This window comes from Gavia stellata, chromosome 7 (assembly GCF_030936135.1).
Source record: "Gavia stellata isolate bGavSte3 chromosome 7, bGavSte3.hap2, whole genome shotgun sequence".
Taxonomy (NCBI): Eukaryota; Metazoa; Chordata; class Aves; order Gaviiformes; family Gaviidae; genus Gavia; species Gavia stellata.
The window spans coordinates 29276594-29298494 of NC_082600.1; the positions used below are offsets into that span (position 1 = coordinate 29276594).

Genomic DNA, 21901 nt, shown 5'->3' on the forward strand with positions numbered 1-21901 from the left:
CCTCCTCTTGCCCCCACCAACCAAATCCCATTATCCCTATATCCTCATTACATTCTGTGCCTGTTCACTTATAAGTTTGAGAGCCATTGCATTATGCAGTAGGTGTTTCTCAGCCCTGGCCAGATATTTAGGGAGAGACGTAGAGTACTTACACCGCATGTGTGGAAGCACTGGAGGATGTTTGATTCCCTGTGGCAAAGTGCTTTTCTATGCTCATTCCAGGACACGTCATTCAGGCCAGTACCTGTTAGAAAAATTCTGAATCCAAACATGGGTCAAGAGTTGGCATCAAAGTGTATGTGAATAAACTACCTGTTGAAAGGGAATAATGAGAACTCTGATTTTGGTGAAAAGTAAAGAGCACCTGTTTTTATGGCTATCATTAAAATTTATTTCCCATTTTTTATAAAGCATGCTACAACACTGGGTAATTTTACAGTTTTCGGAAGGATTTAACTTTTCTTTTTTAACGGGTGTGGTGGGTTGGCCCCAGCTAGCAGCCAAACTCTCATCCAGCTGCTTGCTCACTTGCCCACCCTCAGCACGAGGGAGGACAACAAAGGAAGAAAGTGGGTCCCTGGCCTCTTTCCATGGATGCCACCCCTGCAGCCCTCTGCTACCAAACCTTCCCACCTACACACAATACAATGGTTCTGAAACTAATTTGTAAGATAGAACTTTACAGTCTCTGGTAGTCAGCATGCAATTCTGTATAAACACCTTCACATTAAGTTCTCGAAATCTAGGGTGATTTACTGTTTTGATATTTGTGGTTCTGATTGAATCTGTTAAACATAGCTAGTATGCATAGTGATTCTCACCCGGACGTGCAGCTTGCTCAGGTATAGCTAGTTCATTGTGGTCAACACCTATAAAATGCTTCTGAATAGAAGACGTTTCCTGACATTTGTCTGCCTTTCCTTTTGTGAATGACAGTTTTCACTATTCTGAAACTAGTCTCACTGGATTTCAACTCTGGTCGCGAGATTTTTGTATTGGTGGTAGTATATCAACAGTATATTCCTTTCATCATCTCTGTTAAACAGCTGCACTTTTTTTGGCTTTTTTTTTCCTTGATGAGTGTTTTTGTTTTCCTACTTTTTGCAAATCTTTTTCATATTTGTTCATATTTTATGGAATAATTAGAATATTATTTAAAACATTTTATTTTCTAGCATTTTGCAAACTCGCATGTTCATGAATAATATCTTCAACTTTTAAAATATTTCCCAGTTTATTTTCAGAACCTTTCTACTTGCTCTTTGTTTGCATCAAAATGCAGTGAATAATCTAGTATTTCTGTATATATACAATGATAAAAATTGGGGGGGTATACTTGTTATACATGGCTTGTGTCAAATGTCATGAACTAAGTCTTCTTTTCAGCAATGGGAATCTGAAAAGTATCTTAGCAAATCAGCTGATCCCATCCTGTAAAGCAGGATTTGAGTTTATGTCTAAAATGAGTGGCTGCAGGGCTTTTAGTATTAGACTCTAAATTGCAATTTCCTGTTTTGCAAAATCACATTCATCCTTTGGAGCTTCACTGATACTCTCATTCAGGGTTTTCCCCTTGCTTTTTCATTTCCCTTAACTAGTGCACTTTATCAAGTTCCTGTGCAAGTTTTGTATTAGGCAAATGATGCTGGTTTTATCTTACTTCTGCACTTTATCAAAGGTTGAACTACTTGTCATCCTGACATTCACTGTGATATCTTTTCTTTTTCTTTGACTTATTTATTAAATCAATTATTTGTATCTCATTTATGTTAAACGTAAATTACTTCTTGAATGAGAAGCCAAAGATCTTTATATTTCTACTTTGCTTTGCATTGGCAAAAGCATCCAGAGCACGTTGGCTTTTCTCCTGTTCTGAGCAGTGGTATACATTCACAGTAGAGTTTAATCATGAAATGAAAGGTTCATAAATATATCATGGGAGAAACATATTAGTTCTGATTTGTTACCTAAGCAGTCTCCTGGCTTCCAAATAGTCAGAGATTTGAACTCCCGGAATGGATTATTTTCTTATTTTCAGGAGAAATGAATGGATAGGGAGCTATAGTCCTAGACTAACTTACTGATAAGTACAATTGACCAAATAACATTGAATAGAAATGTTAGCAACAGTTATATGCCTATTTCTGAAAGACAGAAGCATATTCAGAACTTCAGTGCAGCAGCTCACTCTGAATATAGCTAGCACTTCTCCCAGCAGTGTGGCAATACTGCTGTATCTGTGTTAACCTCTGATGAAGTCTGAGCCCAAATGATCCTAACCAGCCATCCAGATCCCTGCATCTCATCTTTATGTTATGCTCCTCTCAGAAATGCTGCAGATACATCACATCACAGGCTTAGTTGAATGAGTGCCAAAAATAGGTTATTTGCAAGTATGGACAAGGTTAAACTACTGATGTAACATCCAGAAAGCAATGGACCCTTGCAAAGATGAAAAGTATGTCAAGACTACCCTTCCGAGAAAATCCCTGGAAGTTAGGTACCAGGCAGAGTGCCAGTTCATTGAAAGCTTTTCTTTTTTTTCCATCAAGTAACTTTCAAAAAATATGCCCGCAATCACACTGCTTTATATAAAATCATAGCAAAGTGGTGAATTCTTATGGTTTATAACATACAGCATTTTCCTGAGATAGAGAATGGCTGGTGAAATGTTTGTAGCTTCGCACAGCCGTCTTTGTGCCTCCTCTCAAGGCTCTTGGAAGAGAAGTCAGAACAAAGCAGCTGACTTGAAAGGGGTGAATTTTTTTGCTATCCAGCATAAACCCAGTGTTGCTGCTTGAGTTTAGGGAAATGGGCAGGGCACACAGCTATAATTGTCTGTTCTAAAGTGTCTGTGCATTCTTTTGAAATGTGATATATTGACCATGCTGGGACAGATTTCTGAAGTAGATGAAGGGTTTGATCTGTTCGGGCCAATCCACGTATTCTTGATCAAAACTTCCTACCTGGTGCTCTTCCCATGAATAAGAAAATTTGAGTGCACAAGATTTGAATTTTATTCATATTCATTACTTTACACCCTTCAGCCTTTTGTTCCCTTTCTTAAATTCTGTAATCTCAAGTTCTGTAATCTCTGTAATCTCAAGTTCTGTAATCAAATTGTTATGCTTTTGTTTTTATTTCATTTTTTTTTGGTTGTCATTTGAGCTTGAACATTAGAATCTGTACCCTGCTTGCTGTGCTCTTACAGTGTACGTTCACAGCATGGAGAGAGGCTCCATATATCTCATGAAGGATAAAATATAATGATGTTCCTGTCATAAGCTCTGGGAAGACTTGCAGATGTAAGATGTCTGCCATGTTTTAGTTAAAAGCTGACGGTAGTGTGAAACTGTGTCCACTGAGAAACAGGGAAAGTCAGAACAAGAATTAACTACCCTGTGTACTCTGGTTTCCTTGTCTGTGGCTGATTTGTAAGAGCCATTCATAGTTTTTCTTTATGCTTACATAGATACCACAAATAAAAAATGTTAATTAAAGTTTCGTACTCCATACTTTTGCTTATCCTTGTACTTTTAATGCTCTTTTCAAGACCTTAAATGTAAGAAATTTGATAAGAAGCTGGCCCAGGGCAGAGGTTTTTTCCAGTGTATTTCCCACCTTTAAAATTTTGCCATTCAAAAATTTTATTCTGAAATACTTACTTTTCTGTTCAGGCTTCATTGCCCAGGCATTTCAGCTTTCTTAAAGCTTTTTTTTTTTTTTTTTTTTAAAGCTTTGTGAGATATACCGTCCCTGAAAGTTTAGTAGAACTGGACTGATTAAGAAAACAGTCTAAGAAGCGAAGAAATTAAATCTAAGTGTATTTGCAGCATAATTACCCTTTTCTGAGTTCAGAGGTAGACGCTTAGCCACCTTGCGGCACACACCTGAAAGCTTCACTGCTAAGTAAAGTGAGATTAAAACATGTAAAGTACTTTTTAATTCTTTTAATAATGCAGGAGTTCTGATGTCACTCATCTTCACTGGAGAAATGGAATAGGATTTTTCATGATTAAAGCATGAATTACCCAACTGTTTTCTGAGTGATTTGAGATTCATCAGTATTATGGTTTGGAATACTTGTTTTCAGTAAAGACAGAGTATTTACTTGAATAAGAATGTATTTGAAATCCTTCCTTTGGGGCTGTTGCATGTTATTTTTTCTTCAGGTAGTTTGTGCTGTCTTTTGAAGTCTGTAGTTTTGCTGTGTTAATAACCATTTCGCTCAGATTTGTCATTAGTTCAGATTTTTAGGGTTTTCATGTCCTAGATGAATAAAATTCACTTGTAAAATTCACTTTGTGCTTGTTGTTTGGTGCACAGCTTAATGTTTTAAGGCAAGTGCAACGAAGGAAGAAGCCTCAATTACATGTCCTGTGCATTAACAGTTTAGGGAAATGTATCCCTGTCTCTTAATTTCTTCGTTTTCCCACTTAGGAGTGTAGGGCAGCATGTGCATCCGCTCCCTTGACCAACACAGCAACTTAAACATTTTAGTAACTGTTGAAGGCAGGCTCCAGTGCAGCAATGTTCTCCTGCCTTTAAAAGATAGCAGAGAAAAGAGGAATTAGGCACAGAAGCTGAGGTGCGTTGACTTCCATTCAAACAAGCGTTGTACACAGCAGTCACTGACAGATAGCAGAACGGTTAGTTTTACTATTAGTACTATGTCATGCATTTTGGATATTTGTCTGTTCACCTGCCTTGGTTCTCAACAAAGACCTCTGATTTCAGAATTGGATCCTTAGTTTTTTGCAGTGATGCATTAATATTAATAATCATTAAGGTAACAAGGAATGAATTTGTTCTTCCTGGCTTCATGATACTGTACTAACCAGTCTGAAGTTAGTTAGGAGACTTCTCTCCCCTTTCTCTTATTGCATGCAACTCCCTGATTGCCTGTCCCAAACCTTTGATGTTAGCTGCTAACATATGGTTATGACTATAAAAGAATGCCTTTTAAGTTTTGTAAAATTTAATTCTGGTCCTCCGATAAACAGGTACATAAAGAACTATGTGTATAAAACCATCACTGAAATTCCTGACCACCTTACCACCTAATGTATTGTTATGTGGACTGTAGTCATTGTTACTGGGTTGTGTTCTCTTTTCTAGTTTCCAAATAAAACAGTAGCCCAAGTTGCCTGCAGTATGCTGAACATGCTGATACATTATGTACATAGACTTCAAGTATATCAAGCTGATTCACCTTTAAGAATTATTCAAGTAAGTAATTTTTTTAAATTTGAAAATTTTAATTCCTTTAAATGTAACAGTAAAATGTATTTCACTGAAATTAAAATACCAGAATAGAGACAAATATATTTCACAAAATGTTAAATTAGTAGAGACATAATCTTACTGAACATTAACTGTGTGGGTTCACGTTGCACTTACTTGCTGACTCTAATATGTAAAATGGCTATATCATGCTTATTTTTTCTCCAATACAACTATGCCATTATTTACATGAGAATATTGTCAATAAAGTGCAAAGTTTTTTTAATAATAAATATCTTCAAATATGTTTATTTAAGTTTAGTGAGAAAGTGATTACTTAAAATACAGATCTGCAATTGTGTTTTGCATATCCATATGCAAAACACACATTAAAGTGTTTCAGTATAAAGCAAAAATAATTATTTTGAATGCACTTTAAGTAACAAGGAAGTAGACAATGGCTTCTGTGAGTCTGAGCCGCAGAGAAAAGATAGAGATCTTCCACATAACTGGAAGAGAATTGTGTGGAAGCTTCTTAAGAGGTATAGCAAGCATTTCTGTGCTCCTCTGCAGTCATATTGTGGATTAAGTAGAGGCAGGGTGTTTACAAATTCTAGTAGTTCTAAGAAATAACGGAGCTCAAATAGCCCCGTACACAAACCCACATCAGGCTCCTTCCTGCACCATACCAGTGTGTTGAATCAAGTTCTCTTCCTGCCTGAATATTTGGAGTAGCTGTGTAATTTCATTGTCCATAATGCATCTACGTCAGTCAAGCAGAACGTATTCCTTCAACGTCTTCTGCAAAATTCAATTAAAAGGATTTTATTTAAAAGAAAAAAGTGGCAAGGAATGCTGTAATTTGTCTCAAAATAACTTTAATAGACTTTAACCATGAATCTAGTATTGTGTCACATTTACCAGCTTAAAAATTTATTTTGAACTTCAATGTTTAAATTGTATTTTTAAAGAAACTACGCTGTATTTTCCCCAGATTCTGATAGCAACTATTACCCATCTGCTACCCAGTACAGAAGCTTCCTCTTATGAACAGGACAAGAGGGTAAACATTTTTCGTTCCTTTTTAATGTGTGAATTTAATTGCAAAGGTGTGTGACATAGCATTGTTACAAAATTTAAGCTGTGCCTTAAAGTGTGGATTCAGCTCCTCAAGTATAATACAGTAGAGTCTTCTCAGAATTCCAGCAATATTCTTTATGCAAGGGAATTTCTGAAGTTTTTGTAGGAAAATATGCATTTAAAAATAATGGAGATTGATTGTTTTCAATAATTAGAACGTCTTCTTTTTCCTTATCCTCAGTGAACTTACAAGCAAAGAAAGTAACATAGACTTTTCAAACTTGTCTTATAATGAAAATATATTCTCAACTTGTAGAGAATACCTTTCAAAATATTTATAAGATTATGATTTTTTGCACTTTCTATTGTAAGTACATTCTTGAGCAAGATAACCTGTAATCTTGAGATTAATTTGATTATTGTCAACCTTCAAAATGATCGCTATCTTTTTGTATTTTCAGTGGGCCTGAGTCCCCTAGCTAAGATTGGCTCCTCCTTCACCTGATACTCACGGTAGTGCTTTCTGCCTCCTGAAAGCTCTGTCTCTTCTGACTTACTTGGTTTTGCTCTAGGACTGTGGGACACAGTGGTCATTTAAACTTGGGCACTTTGGTGCAGTTTGCCGCTGGCAGCTCTGTCGTTCTGGGCAGCCCATTCCCACGGGAGCTGGCATTCATGGCAGGCTCATTTTGGCCTCCAGACCTCCGTTTTGCCTCTCCTGTCTGCTGGTGTGAGGAGGCAGTGGCTGTTGTCGACTACAGCAGTATGCCAAACTAGCTACCTTTCCACTGGAGATGCTTCCCATAATTCAATAAGTTTCCCCATGAACTAACACTCATCATTGTACATCAAATATCATATAAAAAATTGGCATACGTAGTTTGACAAACTTAGTCCTAATGGGTTTCTTAAAAATTGGTTTAATATAAAAATACTTGGAGCCCTTCGTCATTAGGTTTATTACATGGTCCCTCTGAGAGACAAACTTGTAATCTATTCTGTGAAATGAGTATGATGTTTATATGTAATTTATTATTAAATTAGTTAAGTGGGTTTTCTTTGAAAGACTTTTATTTAACTTGGGAAATATTTTAGAAAGTCTTGCAGCTATTTATCTGAATTGTTTCCTCTTCCACAGCTAAGTTTTAAAAATTAAAAATAAGTATTTGAAGCCAGTAAGTTATTAATAATTTGGTGTGTATGTGTGTCTTAATCTAATTCTGTTCTACAGTCTTTAAAACATCCCCTAGAGGGAGCTGGTTCTTTTGCTGCCTGAGTAGCCTACAATAGAGAAAGCAGTTGGATTTCTTTCAGATGATACCTGGTGCTGCGTAGTGTTACTGACATGTTGTGAAGGAAATTCTGTTATTTATAAAGCACTAAATGCAGCTGAAATAGTTCAGTTTTGTGTAATCCTTGATTCAACTTACAGTGAGATTTATGTGCACAGTAGTGCGTCAGCCTTAATTTGTACCTGTGTAATCTGTCATTTTAAAAATAGCAGCCTACAAATCAATTTTAAAACTCATGGGTATCCTCTTAAGCACAGTATCTACTCACAGACTTACTATGATGAGAAACTGTTCTATGGATGGTCTTTGTTAAATATCTCAGTAGCCAAAGTTTTTACTGATGCCGTAGGTTTTGTAGATACAGTGGCTTTTAAACAAGTGTGACCTGCCATTACTGCAGAAGGCTGACTCCACTGAATTGAGAAAAGAAAGTAAAACAGAGAAGTAAAATACAGTGATAAATGTGAAGTAGCAGGTGCTGGTTTAATTGATTTGTAATTAAAAGTGTTTGTTCCAGTTGGTGGTTTCTTTACTTCTGTGCTTATTGGATTGGATAATGGCCTTGCCATTAAAGACCTTGCTGCAGCCTCTTCACACTACAGGAGCAGAAAATGATAAGACTGAGAGATCCGTTCTTAATTGTATATATAAGGTACATTTTTCTTTACTTGCTAAATGAGATTTTCTATGTATGGAGGTAGTGTCAGTCTTCATGGAAATGAAGAGAGAACTTTTCTGTAAGCTGACCTTCTACTTTTCTGTAAGCTCCCTTCTACTGCTGAAATGTGGAGTGCTGTCTTAGTTCTTGTACGTTTTACTGTAACTGCTTGATCTTTGGTATATTTGGATTGTTAATTTTGTCTTATGTTTTGTGATGTTTAACCAAGTTACTTTTTGTATGTCATACTGATGGCAGACATTTGTGTTGTAGACGACCAGCTAGACATTTAAGACAGATAAGGAAGTAGCTTTTTTATACCAAGCAATTTTAATTAGCAATAAGCAAAGTAATAAGCGGTAAGTTATAATTGCTGTCTGTAGGGACACAGAACAAAGAAAAGGGGTTTTTTTGCAAGGGAAGGGGATTAAAACCTCCAGCAGCTTAGACCTAGCATATGCAATTAAAGAAGCTAGGATATCTAAAAATAAAGGTAGCTTAGTGATTTGTTCTAAGTTTTATTTCTCGTTTCTTTATTGTTAAATTCCATTTCAGTGTAGACACTGTTTTAACAATTTTCTTTGCAGACCAGGGTTTGTTTCTGTAAACATTAAGCATCTAAAATTTTCCAACATTTTGTCCTACCTACCTGGTTCTAACAAATGAATTTAAAAATGTAAATAAAAATAAACTTAATTTTTTATAAAACTATCAAGCAGAAATTTCACTAGTTAATGTCATGAAATTCTGTTTTTGTTCTAGGTTCTGCATGGATGTGTCTATGGATCTCAGTGTTTTAGCAACCTTAAATATTTTCCTCTAAGCCTTTCTGATTTGGCATGTGTAGATTACGATCCTTTTATGCATTTAGAAAGCTTGAAGGAACCAGAACCACTGCATTCTCCAGACTCGGAGAGGTCTTCTAAGCTTCAGCCAGTCACTGAAGGTTTGTCAAATTGCCTAAATACATTTTCTTTCAAAAAGATTTTATCTTGGTTTCCAGTATTGAAGTGTTTGTCTAAAGCATTAAGTTTTAAATTATACCTAGACACTAGGTAAGAACCATTAGTGTGGAATGAGCTAGCATAATTTTTGAGCAATTACTGTTTGATTAACTGAAATAAGTATCTTCTGAACAACATGAAGATTGATTTTATATGGATTCTTCTTTGCTCTTTTTATCAGCAAAAAGTGTTAAGTACTGCAACATAGATAAATGTTGCTTTTCATTTTACTTTAAGTAAATGAATTTATTTTTTTCTTAATTTTGCTCCTTTTTCTAAGAATATTTTTGATTTTTTTCCTATTTGAGCTTGCAATATTGAAAGCTCTCTCTGAATTTTTTTTAACCTATAATAATTTGTTGTCAATCTGTTTACACTGTTTAAAACCACAGAGTTATTTAAAGAGAGAAATTTTATCTCATCTGCTTAGAACCTTAAGAGACCTGGGAATTAACATTTTCTTCAGAACTCGAAAATAAAAATGAAGAATGAAGAAACTAAGCTACAGAGGAGTAGCATATATTATGTAGTGTATCTAGTAAATATCAAATGGCTACATTGGGAAGAAAATTGAAAAAGATGAGATTAATACTGAAACCAGAAACTCTGTGTAGTGCTATTCTCCCTCCATATTAAGTTGTTCCATTTAGGTTTCCTTAAAGGTATTAAGAACCAGATAAATGCAGAAGCTCTTTGTAGCAGCTGTGTGCTAACAGCAGGTGATTTTGTGGTCTGTAGTGACTACGTGCTGTTTTTTATGTAGAGAAAATGGCTAATCATTGTGCCCTTGTCTAAGGCATGCTTCATCATCCTCAAGTACTTTTTTGGCCAAAGAATTCTAAACATAGAGCTGTCCCCTAATAAGCTCAGTATTGGATTGAACAAGTCTGATTTGAGAACTATTGGCAGGAGGAGCTGTAATTATTAAATTTACTAAAGAATGAACCAAGGTACTATAGTTGGCTTTTTGTCAAATGGCTGTGGTCTTATTAGTAAAAAGTAATCATCTGCTGGGTCAGAATGAAAGAGGCTTCGAAGGATTCATTCTGTCCTAATTACAGTCTCACCTATACGTATTATGTAAAGCTAATATTTAAAGCATTTGCCAAAATTAACTTCCACTGCATATTCTATTACAGTGTAGTGAATTGTAGTAGCTTTTTATGCCTGGCATCTTTTGTATTCTGTAATAATCTGTAATTATGGGTTAGCAGCAAATGCCACGTGGCTTGTTTAATCTGACAATCTGAAAAGACAACCCTGAATAGATTTCTCTTTAAATGAATGTAGTTGCACAAAGCCTTAGAATCGCTATCTTTATTTTGCATTTCTGTACGTGGTCTGTTCTTTTATGATTTCTTGTTAAATTTCTAAATAAAAGTAATTTCAGATGTTCCTTTTATCTCTCCTGATGAATTAAGGAAGCCCCATATGTTTTTAAAGTTTCAGGGCTCTGGAATTGTAAGTCAGATCGTGAAATTTAATTGGCAAACTACAGCATTGCAACCCTGGTCTTGCAACCTTGACACTTCTAGTCCACATTGCCAGGGAATGCTTAACCGACCGCACAGCATGTGTTCTCCCTGGCATTGTTGGAGGAGAGAGAGGAGTAAAGTTAGTGGATAACTACCAGTCTGGGACTCGATCAAGGCAGGGCGTCAGTTAGTGCAAGCTAGCTGCAGAGCAGCGTGCCAATGGGTCAGCCTCTTTTTTAGTAGAGTGAAATTGGTATCATGGTATCTTTTTTGAAGGAATGTAAATGGGCAGGATGGCAGTTGTAGGGGAATCAAGGAGGTTCTAAATTCAGGGTGGGGATTGCTAGACTCTCTTCTTAGGTCACAAGCAAAGCTGAAAGTACTGAAACACCAGAATTCTTAAGACAGGGTGCTTTTGATCAGTTTAATAGATGTGATGGACATACTCTGTTATGCCTCCCATTGTTCAAGGTCAGATCCATCACAAGTTTTATGGACACTTACCACAGTATGATGTGGTATGAGACAGTGAAGATATGGGACTTTCAGTGATACAGCTGTGTCATGGGGACAGGATCTACTGAGAAGCTGGAGCAAGCCCTGCAATAAACCGCAGGGCAAAGATTTGATAAATCCTCTGGAAACAGGTGATGTGGGGAGGAAAGAAGACTGTTTCCCTCTCTGTTTCAGTAACTTTCCAAGCACTACCTCTCACAAGGAATCTGTTATACCTAGGATTCTCTGTGACATTTTCTTTGTCCTCCTTTCTGTAGGTTTCATGTAAAGTGGTAGATTGCAATATGAGATACACAAAGAATAATTTTGAAATTGTGTTAGAAGTGTTATATTTAAACCAGAATGAACTTTTATCAGCTGACAATAAAGACATCAGTAGGAAGCTTGTCTTGCATCATCAGAGCTTGCAGACAGCAAGTCTGCAGTGCTTTCATACATCTAAAGAATCACAGGGCCTGTTTACATGAAGGGTGATGAACTGTTCCTCTAGCTAGTATCTACGACAGCTTCCTCTAGCTATAGTACAGGCATACAAGTGCTGCCTGTGCTGATTAACCGCACCTAACTAGCCTGGATTCAGTGTCACATTGACAGAGGTATGCTTTCTCCAAGGACGGTATAGCATTATAGCCCTTCAATGTACAGTTTAGATGTGCAAAAGCTAACTTGGACTGCGTTGTGCCGTGATCTGCATACCTGCTTCTGATCTTTTTACCTGTCATTACAGGACCATGAACATATATGAGGGGGAATTAAAACGGAACCTCTCCTTCAAAGCTTTTTTGTTGTTTATATTAAATGATGCAAACATTTAGGAAAAAGTAAAATTGAGGGGTTTTGTGACCCTTTTATTGACAGGAAAGCTGGTTACATGAAAATAGGTAGCATTAAACAAAAAGTGCTATACATCTTCTAATGTTAATAGATAGCAAAATCAGACTATTGAATAGAGTCTAGTCATAAGGAAGTAATATTTTATGGGAATTTTTTTGCAATTGTAGGCAAAAACATTTTGAAACCTGTTCTTCATAGATCACAAATCTGTTAGAGATAGTTGTGATTGGAAAGTAGTAGTTGCATTGCATAGATACAGTGGTCCATCAATTATTGATGTCATGGATTTTCCCCCATTTGTCATATTTCTCCAAACATATTTTAAACTCGTTTGCATAGATCGATCACTTTTCCTGATATATTTCAATTTCTGAAGAAAAGGTTTCCCCCATCTGATGTTTAGTCTTAGCTTTTATTTAAAAATTAGAAATAGAAAGTACTTTTCTTTTAAGGCTTTGCTGTTTGCCTTTTTACTGAAAGGGGACAAAAAGTACACTTTTTTAAAAACACTCTATACATGGTGAATCCAGATTAGCACAGTTTGTGTTTTGTGAGGGATATTCTAGAGATGGGTTCTCTGTAAATGCATCTGTCTATGCCTGAAGCTTAAAATTAGAAAGGAGTGAGACTTCCTTAAGCTAATGAAAAATACAGGTAGCTAAGCTAAACTGAACTCTCTTAGTCTTCCTCTAAACGTAATGGAGAAAGAGAAGAGTTTCCAGAGAGTTTCTGCAATTTGGGCTTCTAACTGAGATGAATCAGTCTGTACAGGTGTCTCATTCTTTAGATAGCTAAAAGGGTGACGAGAGTTAAATTCCACCCTCCATCATTACCTTTTCCTTCTGTAGCTGTTTAGAAGCTGTTCAGCCAAAGCTGAATTAAAGAGTTAACAACATATCTTAAGGAAGTTCAGGAATTTCCTCCATTCATGCCACTGATACAAATTAGTGGTGATGGACCTTCAGCCTTTCCAGAAAAAAGGTAATTTCAGGGACTGAGAAAAATAGCCAATATAACATGCTTCTAGCAAATTACCAAGTGATCATGTACACATATAAATTACATTGCCCAAGCAAAAGACTGTATCATTGTAAAGAGGGCAGAGATGAGTTCACTCAGGAAGACAGGTTGGCAAAGCAGCCAGCTAGACTGCTTTAATGTGCAATGGTATGGTTTAGTTTGTAGAATTTGTGGTAAAGCTGTGATTGCTTGCGTTATTGTGTATTTTGATCTGCCCTCCAGAAACAAAGAGCATGGTTTAGATACTCATTTTAAGAATTCTAATATATTGAATGTCTAGTTGTTCCTGATGGAAGAGATGTACTTCTAGGAACAAATTACTAATATGTATCCTTTAAGTTGTGAATTTAATTTAAAATTCTCATATTTTCAAAAAGCATTACTGGGTTTGAGGGGGTTTTTTGCTAAGGGAAACCATCACAAAAATCTGATTTGCTGTGTGGCAAAAATGTTTTGAGACTGCTTTAGTTTGTTCCAACATAAGAGGTTACATCTTACGTTTTACTTCTCAGTATGCTTCTCTTAATACTTCTAAGTTTTCTGTGTCATTTTTAGATCAACAATACTGTATTCTGAGAGAAAACTCAATGAGAAGTACTATTTTTATTTTATAAAAGAGACAATGACAGATTTATATCCCAATTCTTTTATTTTTTAATTCCAGAGTGAAGTTTTCAGAGAAAGACTGTGGTAGGACTGGGAATGGACCTTCCAAATTTAAATTCGATGTTCTGCTCTTTGTATCATTGTATCACCTTTCTTTTCCGTATGTCCCTTAGGCTCCTAAGGGAGTAAATTCATGCACACAGGCACAATACAACCATGGTCAGGTTTGAGATCTTTAGGATTTGCCACAAAACAGTAATAACTTACATGCAATCAGGTCCCTCTCATTTCTTCAGGTCTTTCAGGGGAACTTCACTGAAGGCATTTAACCTACGCAGTGTGAGACTTCAGGTAGTTGGGAAGCTCACATGTCTTTGCTCCTAGGAACCTGAGAAGAGTATTACCTTACTTATCTGTGCAGTGCCAAGTGCTAAACACGTGGCATAAATATCCTGACAAAGATGAGCCAGTCTCTGCATTGTCCAGGTGCTGGATAGTACTGCACTAATAAATTATTCTTCAAGCATCCAACTTATTTTCTCTTTGTCTTGTATAAACTTGCTTACAGTTCCTTCTTACATTTCAGCAGATGGCACTGTAACTTAATTTCCTTGTATGCTATCAGTATCTGGACATTTAATTCAGCTTCACTGAAATTTTTTGTGTTCATAAATTTTAAACCTCAAGAAGGCTGTAGATAATAAATATATAATATCTAATTTGTTTATGTTAGTTTTCAAGGCCTTAATTCATTAAACTATTTGAGTTTATCTGAGTTTTGGAATAGTGTAAAAATTAAGTTAATTTTGCCAACAGGATGAAATGTTTGCCTTTCTGCAGTTCAGATCTAGTGCTCTCTAAAGGTAGAGAAGAACCAGAATCCCAAATGTCTCTTCCATGCTTTACCCAAACCTTGTGGGGGAAAAAAAAAAGGCAAATATTTACTAATAGTTTACTTTTGCAGATGCAGAATGCATCCAGTGCTTCAGAAAGTAAGGATCTGTCATGACAGTCAGTATGCATTACAAATTTGCCTTTATTTTTCCAGTTAAACCAATTAAGACACCTTAAACTGCAAAAATAAATTTGTTTATTAAACATTAGTTTTTATTGTGTATAAATACACAATATAAAGGGAGATGAGTTAATTATACCGTACTTAACATGTCCAAGAGGTTACATTTTCTCAGTAAATACTGAATGAAAAAGTACTGTGGTTCAGAACATTCTAGTTTGATGGATTTTTGGTGAGAAAGAAGGTGGGAAGTGTTTGCAGAGGTTTTCAATGTTTAATATAGTTTAAAATATATGATGTAATCCTAAGGAATACAATCTTGATTTATCTTCCCCTTGTAAATCCCAAATTCAGGGCATCCAGGTCCTGTTACAAGAGAGAGGCTGCAGAAATATGTGCTTTGTCATATTGATCCTGTTTTCTCTTCTACCTGTGATCTTCTACAGTGTAATACTTTCATGTATGGGTTCTTCAGTGGGTACCTCGAGCCAGTTGAGGGTTGTCTGCCTGACAGAGTTGCTTTGACCAGCTCTGTACTTCATGAGTAACGTAGAGTGGATTTGATAGAAGAATCTAATGCCAATAAAGTACTTGGATAGCAGGGTGTGGTATAAGCATTAAGAAATCCCTTTTGTGAATTTAGATAGTGTTGCATGCGAGTGGAAGGTATGCAACAAAGGAGGAGGTGGCAGAACCATATTGAAATACCAGTACATCTCACAAAGTGAATTTCACATAAGATAAGCACAATTAAGTTCTCTTTCTCCCTCCAAGTTTTTCCAGACTGAAACTTCTTAAAATGCAGTTGGAGCATAAGATTTGCATTTTGAAAATTTTGCTACCATTACATTGTGTTCAGTATAGATAGCTTGATCTTTGATTTGGTACTTTAAAACCATTCAGTATTATTCTTAACTTTACCTGCAGCTCTATGCTCCCCGGGGAAATTAAGATGGATTAGAGCTTTTGTGCATCTGTGTTGCTTCGTTTTTCACAATGTAATGATGTGCATAAATATAAAAATCCTTTGCAGTTGGAAATGGACTTCTTGCAGCACAATTATGATCTTTACTTCCTCAGCAATTTAAGATTTATTTTCACTAGATGAAGAAACTCTGTATTTTAGATGAACCATGCTGATTACAAAGCTATGGTAACGAGGTATGGTAGGCTGTAAAATACTGAAGATGCTTCTTTAACTATCTTACGATTTTTTCATGCTATTCATATATGAGACCAGTGTTCATCAAAATACATATTTTGCATTACCGCCTTGGCTGTATACTAACCTTGCAGTGCTCATCCTCTGTTTAAGGCTCACGAGGAAGAGGAGACCAAAACAAATATGTAAATCTCAGTGTTGTTTTCTGAACTCTTCTCTTAAAACCTGTGTTCTTTCTCTTGCAGTGAAAACTCACATGCAACAAGGATTAATTTCTGTTGCTGCTCGTACTGTGATAACACATCTAGTCAACCACTTAGGCCACTATCCTATGAGTGGAGGGCCTGCTATGTTAACCAGTCAAGTGTGTGAAAACAATGACAATCCATACAGTGAAAGTCCTGAACTTTCTCCTGAACTTTTTGAGAATCCAAACCTTCAATTCTTCGTGTTAAACAATACTTCCCTGGTGTCTTGCATACAAATCCAAGCAGAAGATGACATGCCTGGGGGAGGACTGTCTGCTGGACTTGCATCTGCTAATTCAAATGTTAGAATTATAGTGCGTGATCTATCTGGCAAGTACTCATGGGATTCAGCCATTTTGTATGGACCATCATCTTTATGTGGATCTTCACAACAAACATCTTTTGCACTTTCATTATCTCAACAAGATAAACCAGAAGATGCTCTTTCATCTTTTGAGCATGTGGAGGATGTATCTGCAAGGGATGGAATTACACTCCAAGTAAAAAGGACATTTAGAGATGCTGTACCAACATGGGATACTATTAGGGATGAAGAAGATGCCCTTGATGAGCTCCTGCAGTATTTAGGTGTTACAAGCCCTGAATGCTTACAGAGAACTGGTGTTTCACTCAACATTCCTGCTCCTCAACCAGTCTGCATCTCAGAGAAGCAGGAGAATGATGTCATCAATGCAATTCTGAAACAGCACACAGAAGAGAGGGAGTTTGTTGAAAAGCATTTCAATGATTTAAATATGAGGGCTGTGGAGCAGGATGAGCCAACCTCACAAAAGCCCCAGTCAGCATTTTACTACTGCAGATTACTTCTCAGTATACTGGGAATGAATTCTTGGGATAAAAGGTAAAAAGAGAAGACCCACAATTTAAGAACTTTCTTTTAAGGAATTGTACTATTCTTACTGTTTAATAATAGTTGGTCACAGAGTGGGTTAAGCCAAAAATACTCCAGGCCAGCCAACAAAAGAGGAGAGGGGATGTGCAACTAAGGGGAAAACGGCAGTTTTCTTCTGCATTTCAACCTGTCATTTAGAGAGACTGAAAGAAGGAACCTCTTGCCTTTATATGCTTTCCTTAGAACAGTGTTGGAAGGCGAATTGAAGGAGCGATATCTTTTCTAATAATCCTTTCGCCAACTGTACTAAGGGGTATTACCATGGGTAAAGAAGGCATCTTTTTCTCTTTCTTTGCTTCCCATGTATGTTCCTGCAAAAATCATTACATTTGCATGCCAGAATGAGACTCTGAAAGTGTCATATTCTCAGCTATTGTGTTGCTGGACAGTGTCCTGCTGCTTTGCCTGCTAAGAGCATGCTTGCATGCAGTCTCAAAGCGCTGCATCTGTGTTAGCTTACGAGAAAGATGTGTCCCCTACTATTTATTTCAACATTAGCAATGTTTGGATAGTGTTTGGTTATTGTTTAGAACAACAGGAGACAAGCCATGTTCAGTTACAAAAGGAATGTCTCTGTTTACTATTTTATTATTAATATCTCTGGTTATTATTTTTGTGGGGGTGTAGTTAGGTGTATGTCTGCCTATACATGTGGGAATGTACAAAAATTAGCATCCTAGAATTCAAGCGTCTTTCTGAAATCTTTTGCCGTAGCTGTTAAATTCCGTATTAGAGGCATTGAAATATTTTCTTACTATGAATATTCTTACTATGCATATTCTGTAAAACAAAAATAATCTGTGTCACTGAGATATCACTGGAATCGGACAAAATTTTGGTGTTAAGACTCTTTATTTGGGTCTTTAATTCCTCAAGGCAGTCTGGTTTTGAAAAGTACTGCTCTTAAAGTCATTCCGCTTTGTTTTGTGGGAAACATTTTAAGCGCAGTTTAAAGGAAATGAAAAGTGCCTTTCTTGCTCTAATATTGTTTTGTTTTTTCTTTAAATTGTTACAGCTGGCTGGGTGACTAGCAAGCTATGTTCTGCTCTCTTCTGCAATTCAGAATAGCAAAAGCTCTGTGCTTAATGCACTAACTCCCTAGGACAGTAGACAACGGGAGTGTCTTTTGTCACTAAGCATATATATTATGGCCTAGTAAAGTGTGCAGCTTATATATGCGTCAAAGGGAGTTCTGTCTGTTTTTCGGTAGAGAGGAGGTTGATCGCAGTTGGATCCAATAGGTTGATAGAAGAAAGTGGAAAGAAGGAAAGGTGGTACTCAGGGCTATAATGGATATAGAAGATTTCCTGGAGTAATAAAAATTGCTTGTATATTTTTAAAAAGATACCTTAATATTTTATATAAGAAAGGACTATTGAAAAGGCAAAAGCATTTGTTGACTGTTCTTGAATGGACCTGAAAATGTTCTTGTACCATTCTTGTACTGTTCTGTATCCATCAGTGAACCGGTAATAAGAGTTACAAATTTCTCTATTTAGAAGGAGCTTTCATCTCCTGAAGAAAAATGAGAAGTTACTTCGAGAACTCAGAAATTTGGACTCAAGACAATGGTAAATTCTTTTAATGCGGCTACTTATTTGCCGTCTACTTACTTAAGTGTGCTTGTACTTAAATGGCTCTAACTGCATAGATATGAGAGTTGAACTAATTTTTAAAATAGTTTTGTCAATTATTCATGTATTTTGCACTGTATTGTAGTTATTGGTGTTATATTGAAGTTACATTGGTATTATTGGTAGAGTGAGACTCTACAAGTAGAATATGAGAAAGAACAAACTTCAAAATAACTTAAAATTACTAACATTTGTATGCGCAATATGGAATAGTTTTAGAACTTTGATATATCAAAGTCTCCGCATTTTAAGCTTCGTCTAATTGTTTAGCTGTTCGCCAATGCTGGTGGTATTTGAAGACAAGGAATTCTAGTTGGAGTTGTAGCACAGAATTAAAAACTTTGAGTTGTTCTTGTAGAAGTTGAAAGAAAATCCAGTGGAGGTTTTAGAAGTGTGAGAAACCACCTTCACTTGCTCCATTGTCTTAACAGCAAGCTGTGAACAGAAGACGTTGCTATAGCACGTAAAGATTCTTCATTCAGTTGCATAACCTGCATTTACCATAGCATTCACAAGGCACTGTTGTTAGTGGACGGTGCAGTGTTGGTAACGCCTGTGTTACAGATTTTGCTCATTTCAGAAGCCCAGCTATTCCGTTAGCAATTGGTACTGCCAGCACCATCCTACATCTTAGAATTGATGAAAGGGGTAAATGCTGTTCATGTATAGCAAAACTTTAGTCTCTAGAGAAGACCAGACTAGAAAAGACAGAATGGGAATATGGAAATACAGAAGGTATTCAAAAAAGAAGCCGTATAGTTGTACTTTACTTCCACTATCTTTTTTGATGTTTTAAAAGCCGTGCTCTGTGTGTACTGTTTGCATATTTTGGTTTCGTATTAGTAAAGGCACTGTTATGCAGTGACCATTCTCTGTTTTACAGCCGAGAGACACACAAGATAGCAGTGTTTTATGTTGCTGAGGGACAAGAAGATAAACACTCCATTCTTACTAATACTGGGGGAAGTCAAGCCTATGAGGATTTTGTAGCTGGTCTTGGCTGGGAGGTATTTATTAAAACATTTTTATCCTAAGTTTGTTTACAGAGAAAATTACAGATCCCTTTAGATGTTTTAAGTCTTTGGCTCTTTAGCATTACTCATAAATATGAAATACACTGTTTTGCAAGTAGGATGTAGAGAAGAATTCTGGTTTTAATTTCATTATCATTACTAGCTATTTAATTTTAAGTTCTTTCAATTTAAGGAAGTTTGTGCAGGCAGAGATGGTTCTTTAATGTGCAGTCCTGTATTTTGCTTTCATGGAATGATTAGGAGGCATCTTGATTTCCCTGTAGGCCTGTAAAGCGTTAAGTCCATTGAAATTTGAGATTTGTTCAAATTTGGGAGTCCAAAAAATATAAACGTGCAGCTTCTGTAATGCTCCCTTTTTCCTACCTTCCACTGCAGGCATGTATCTGTTCACACATTCAGCTCCATGTCTCTTCCAGCAGTCAGAAATACTGTGATGTACCCCATCATCTATATGGACCTGCAACTCTTTAGTCACTAGTTTGATACTGTTATGAGGATTTCCTCTTTTACATCCTTTCTTTCCGACTGCACAGGATTAACTTCCATTGTGAAGTTCAGCTCGGCACTGTCGCACAGAAGTACAGGAATCACTCCTGCTTCTGGCTGGCTTCATAAGAATCTGCAGCTTTTGTGTTCCCCTTGTGACTTGTGTTCATCAGGAGTGTCCACAGGAGTGACCATCTTATTTGTTCTTTTTCTTACTCCTTAGGTATATAAGAGCACTACTAGATTAGCAGTGTGGATAATGGCTCTGACTTTTCCCCAGGAACAGAGAAAAACTGCTAGGAGTCTGCTGACTGTCATGAACATACATGTTTATTTCCCACATTCCTGATTCTTCAGGAGAAAAAAAAAAATCACATTAGTGTCTTCAAATATCCTTCTTTAGTGGGTTAATTCTCTTAGCCTTTATTTGCTAGATTAAAGAGTTGCTGATTTGGATTAATATTCTGTGATGAGATATGTAATATTTTAATCTCTTAACATGAAATTCTGGATCCTTTATTAAGATGAAAGCAAATACATCCCATGTGGGATTAAATGTATTCATGTCTGAGATACAAGCTTTCTTCAGGCACTGTTGTAGAAGTGAAATAGCACATTCAGTGTGATTATTTGTTTCAGTGCCAAACTATTTCCCATAGAACTAAGACTTAGAAACTTATTTACTAATTATCAGTTCATTTCCTGTGATTTTTTTCATATTCACAGAATGAAAATTTCTCAAGAAAATATATGGAAGGTAACAAGACTATTTAAAATTCTCTGTCTCTCAGGCAGGGTTTCTTTAGAGCTCAGGTCAGGACTGATATAGTATCACAGAATTTTTTAAAATTCAAAAAGCACTGACTGCAGTCAACTGATCGTGGAATAATGCAGTAAATATTTATTTACACAACCTTTCCTTTTCTCCAACCTCGTCTTCCCAGCAGCATCTGTGGTGACCGTGGAATATAGAATGCCATTACAGTGCAGTTGATTTCCAGTCTAGTCAGCGAGTCTGAACTCTTTTAGAAAAGCGTAACTGTACTATTGTGGAAAGGGCCTTCACTTTTAAAAATTCAGTTAAAAGTGCATTTCAAAGTGTGAAGAATGTATTTATCTTTTTTTTCTCCTAATGCTTCCTGGGCTTTACTTCTAGGTAAATCTCACAAACCATTGTGGCTTTATGGGAGGACTGCAAAAAAACAAAAGCACTGGACTGACCACTCCATATTTTGCTACCTCTACAGTAGAAGTAATGTTCCATGTGTCAACAAGAATGCCTTCTGATTCAGATGACTCTTTAACAAAAAAGGTAAGTGTTTCTGAATAACAAGATTTTCTTTTGGTAATAAACCCAGAGAAATTAGAGTCAAACAAAATCCAGTAACTTTTTCTAAAAAAACATAAAATATCATAACACCTTTACCTGCTAATTGTTGGTGTTTTACTGAAGTAAGTTAAGCCATATAAATAATTCTCTACCAATTTCTAATTTTGCCATATTGGTGATTTTTGCCATCCTTGAAAATGTTGGCAGGATCACATGTATAGTAGTGAAAAATGAAGGGAGATAATGTTTTGTGTACAAGAAAAAGCATTGCATCTGAATGATGGTTTAGTACTTTGAGACTTAACATGCTAATTAGTAAATATGTGGTGAGTACTTTCTAAGATGATTTTTATTCCCTTAAGAGTCATGTG

At 36.3% G+C, this 21901-nt stretch overlaps 1 protein-coding gene across 5 annotated transcripts in view; it reads left to right on the forward strand.

Annotated features, from left to right (window-relative positions):
* The window catches only part of RALGAPA1 (Ral GTPase activating protein catalytic subunit alpha 1), a 136647-nt gene that overhangs the window by 73896 nt on the left and 40850 nt on the right, over nt 1-21901 (forward strand). For all 5 annotated transcript variants that reach the window (XM_059819665.1, XM_059819664.1, XM_059819668.1 and 2 more), the window contains 8 exons: nt 5119-5229; nt 6218-6286; nt 8113-8247; nt 9016-9199; nt 16131-16995; nt 18546-18617; nt 19564-19687; nt 21357-21512. In XM_059819665.1, coding sequence (XP_059675648.1) covers nt 5119-5229; nt 6218-6286; nt 8113-8247; nt 9016-9199; nt 16131-16995; nt 18546-18617; nt 19564-19687; nt 21357-21512 — 1716 coding nt within the window. The remainder of the gene's footprint in view (nt 1-5118; nt 5230-6217; nt 6287-8112; nt 8248-9015; nt 9200-16130; nt 16996-18545; nt 18618-19563; nt 19688-21356; nt 21513-21901) is intronic.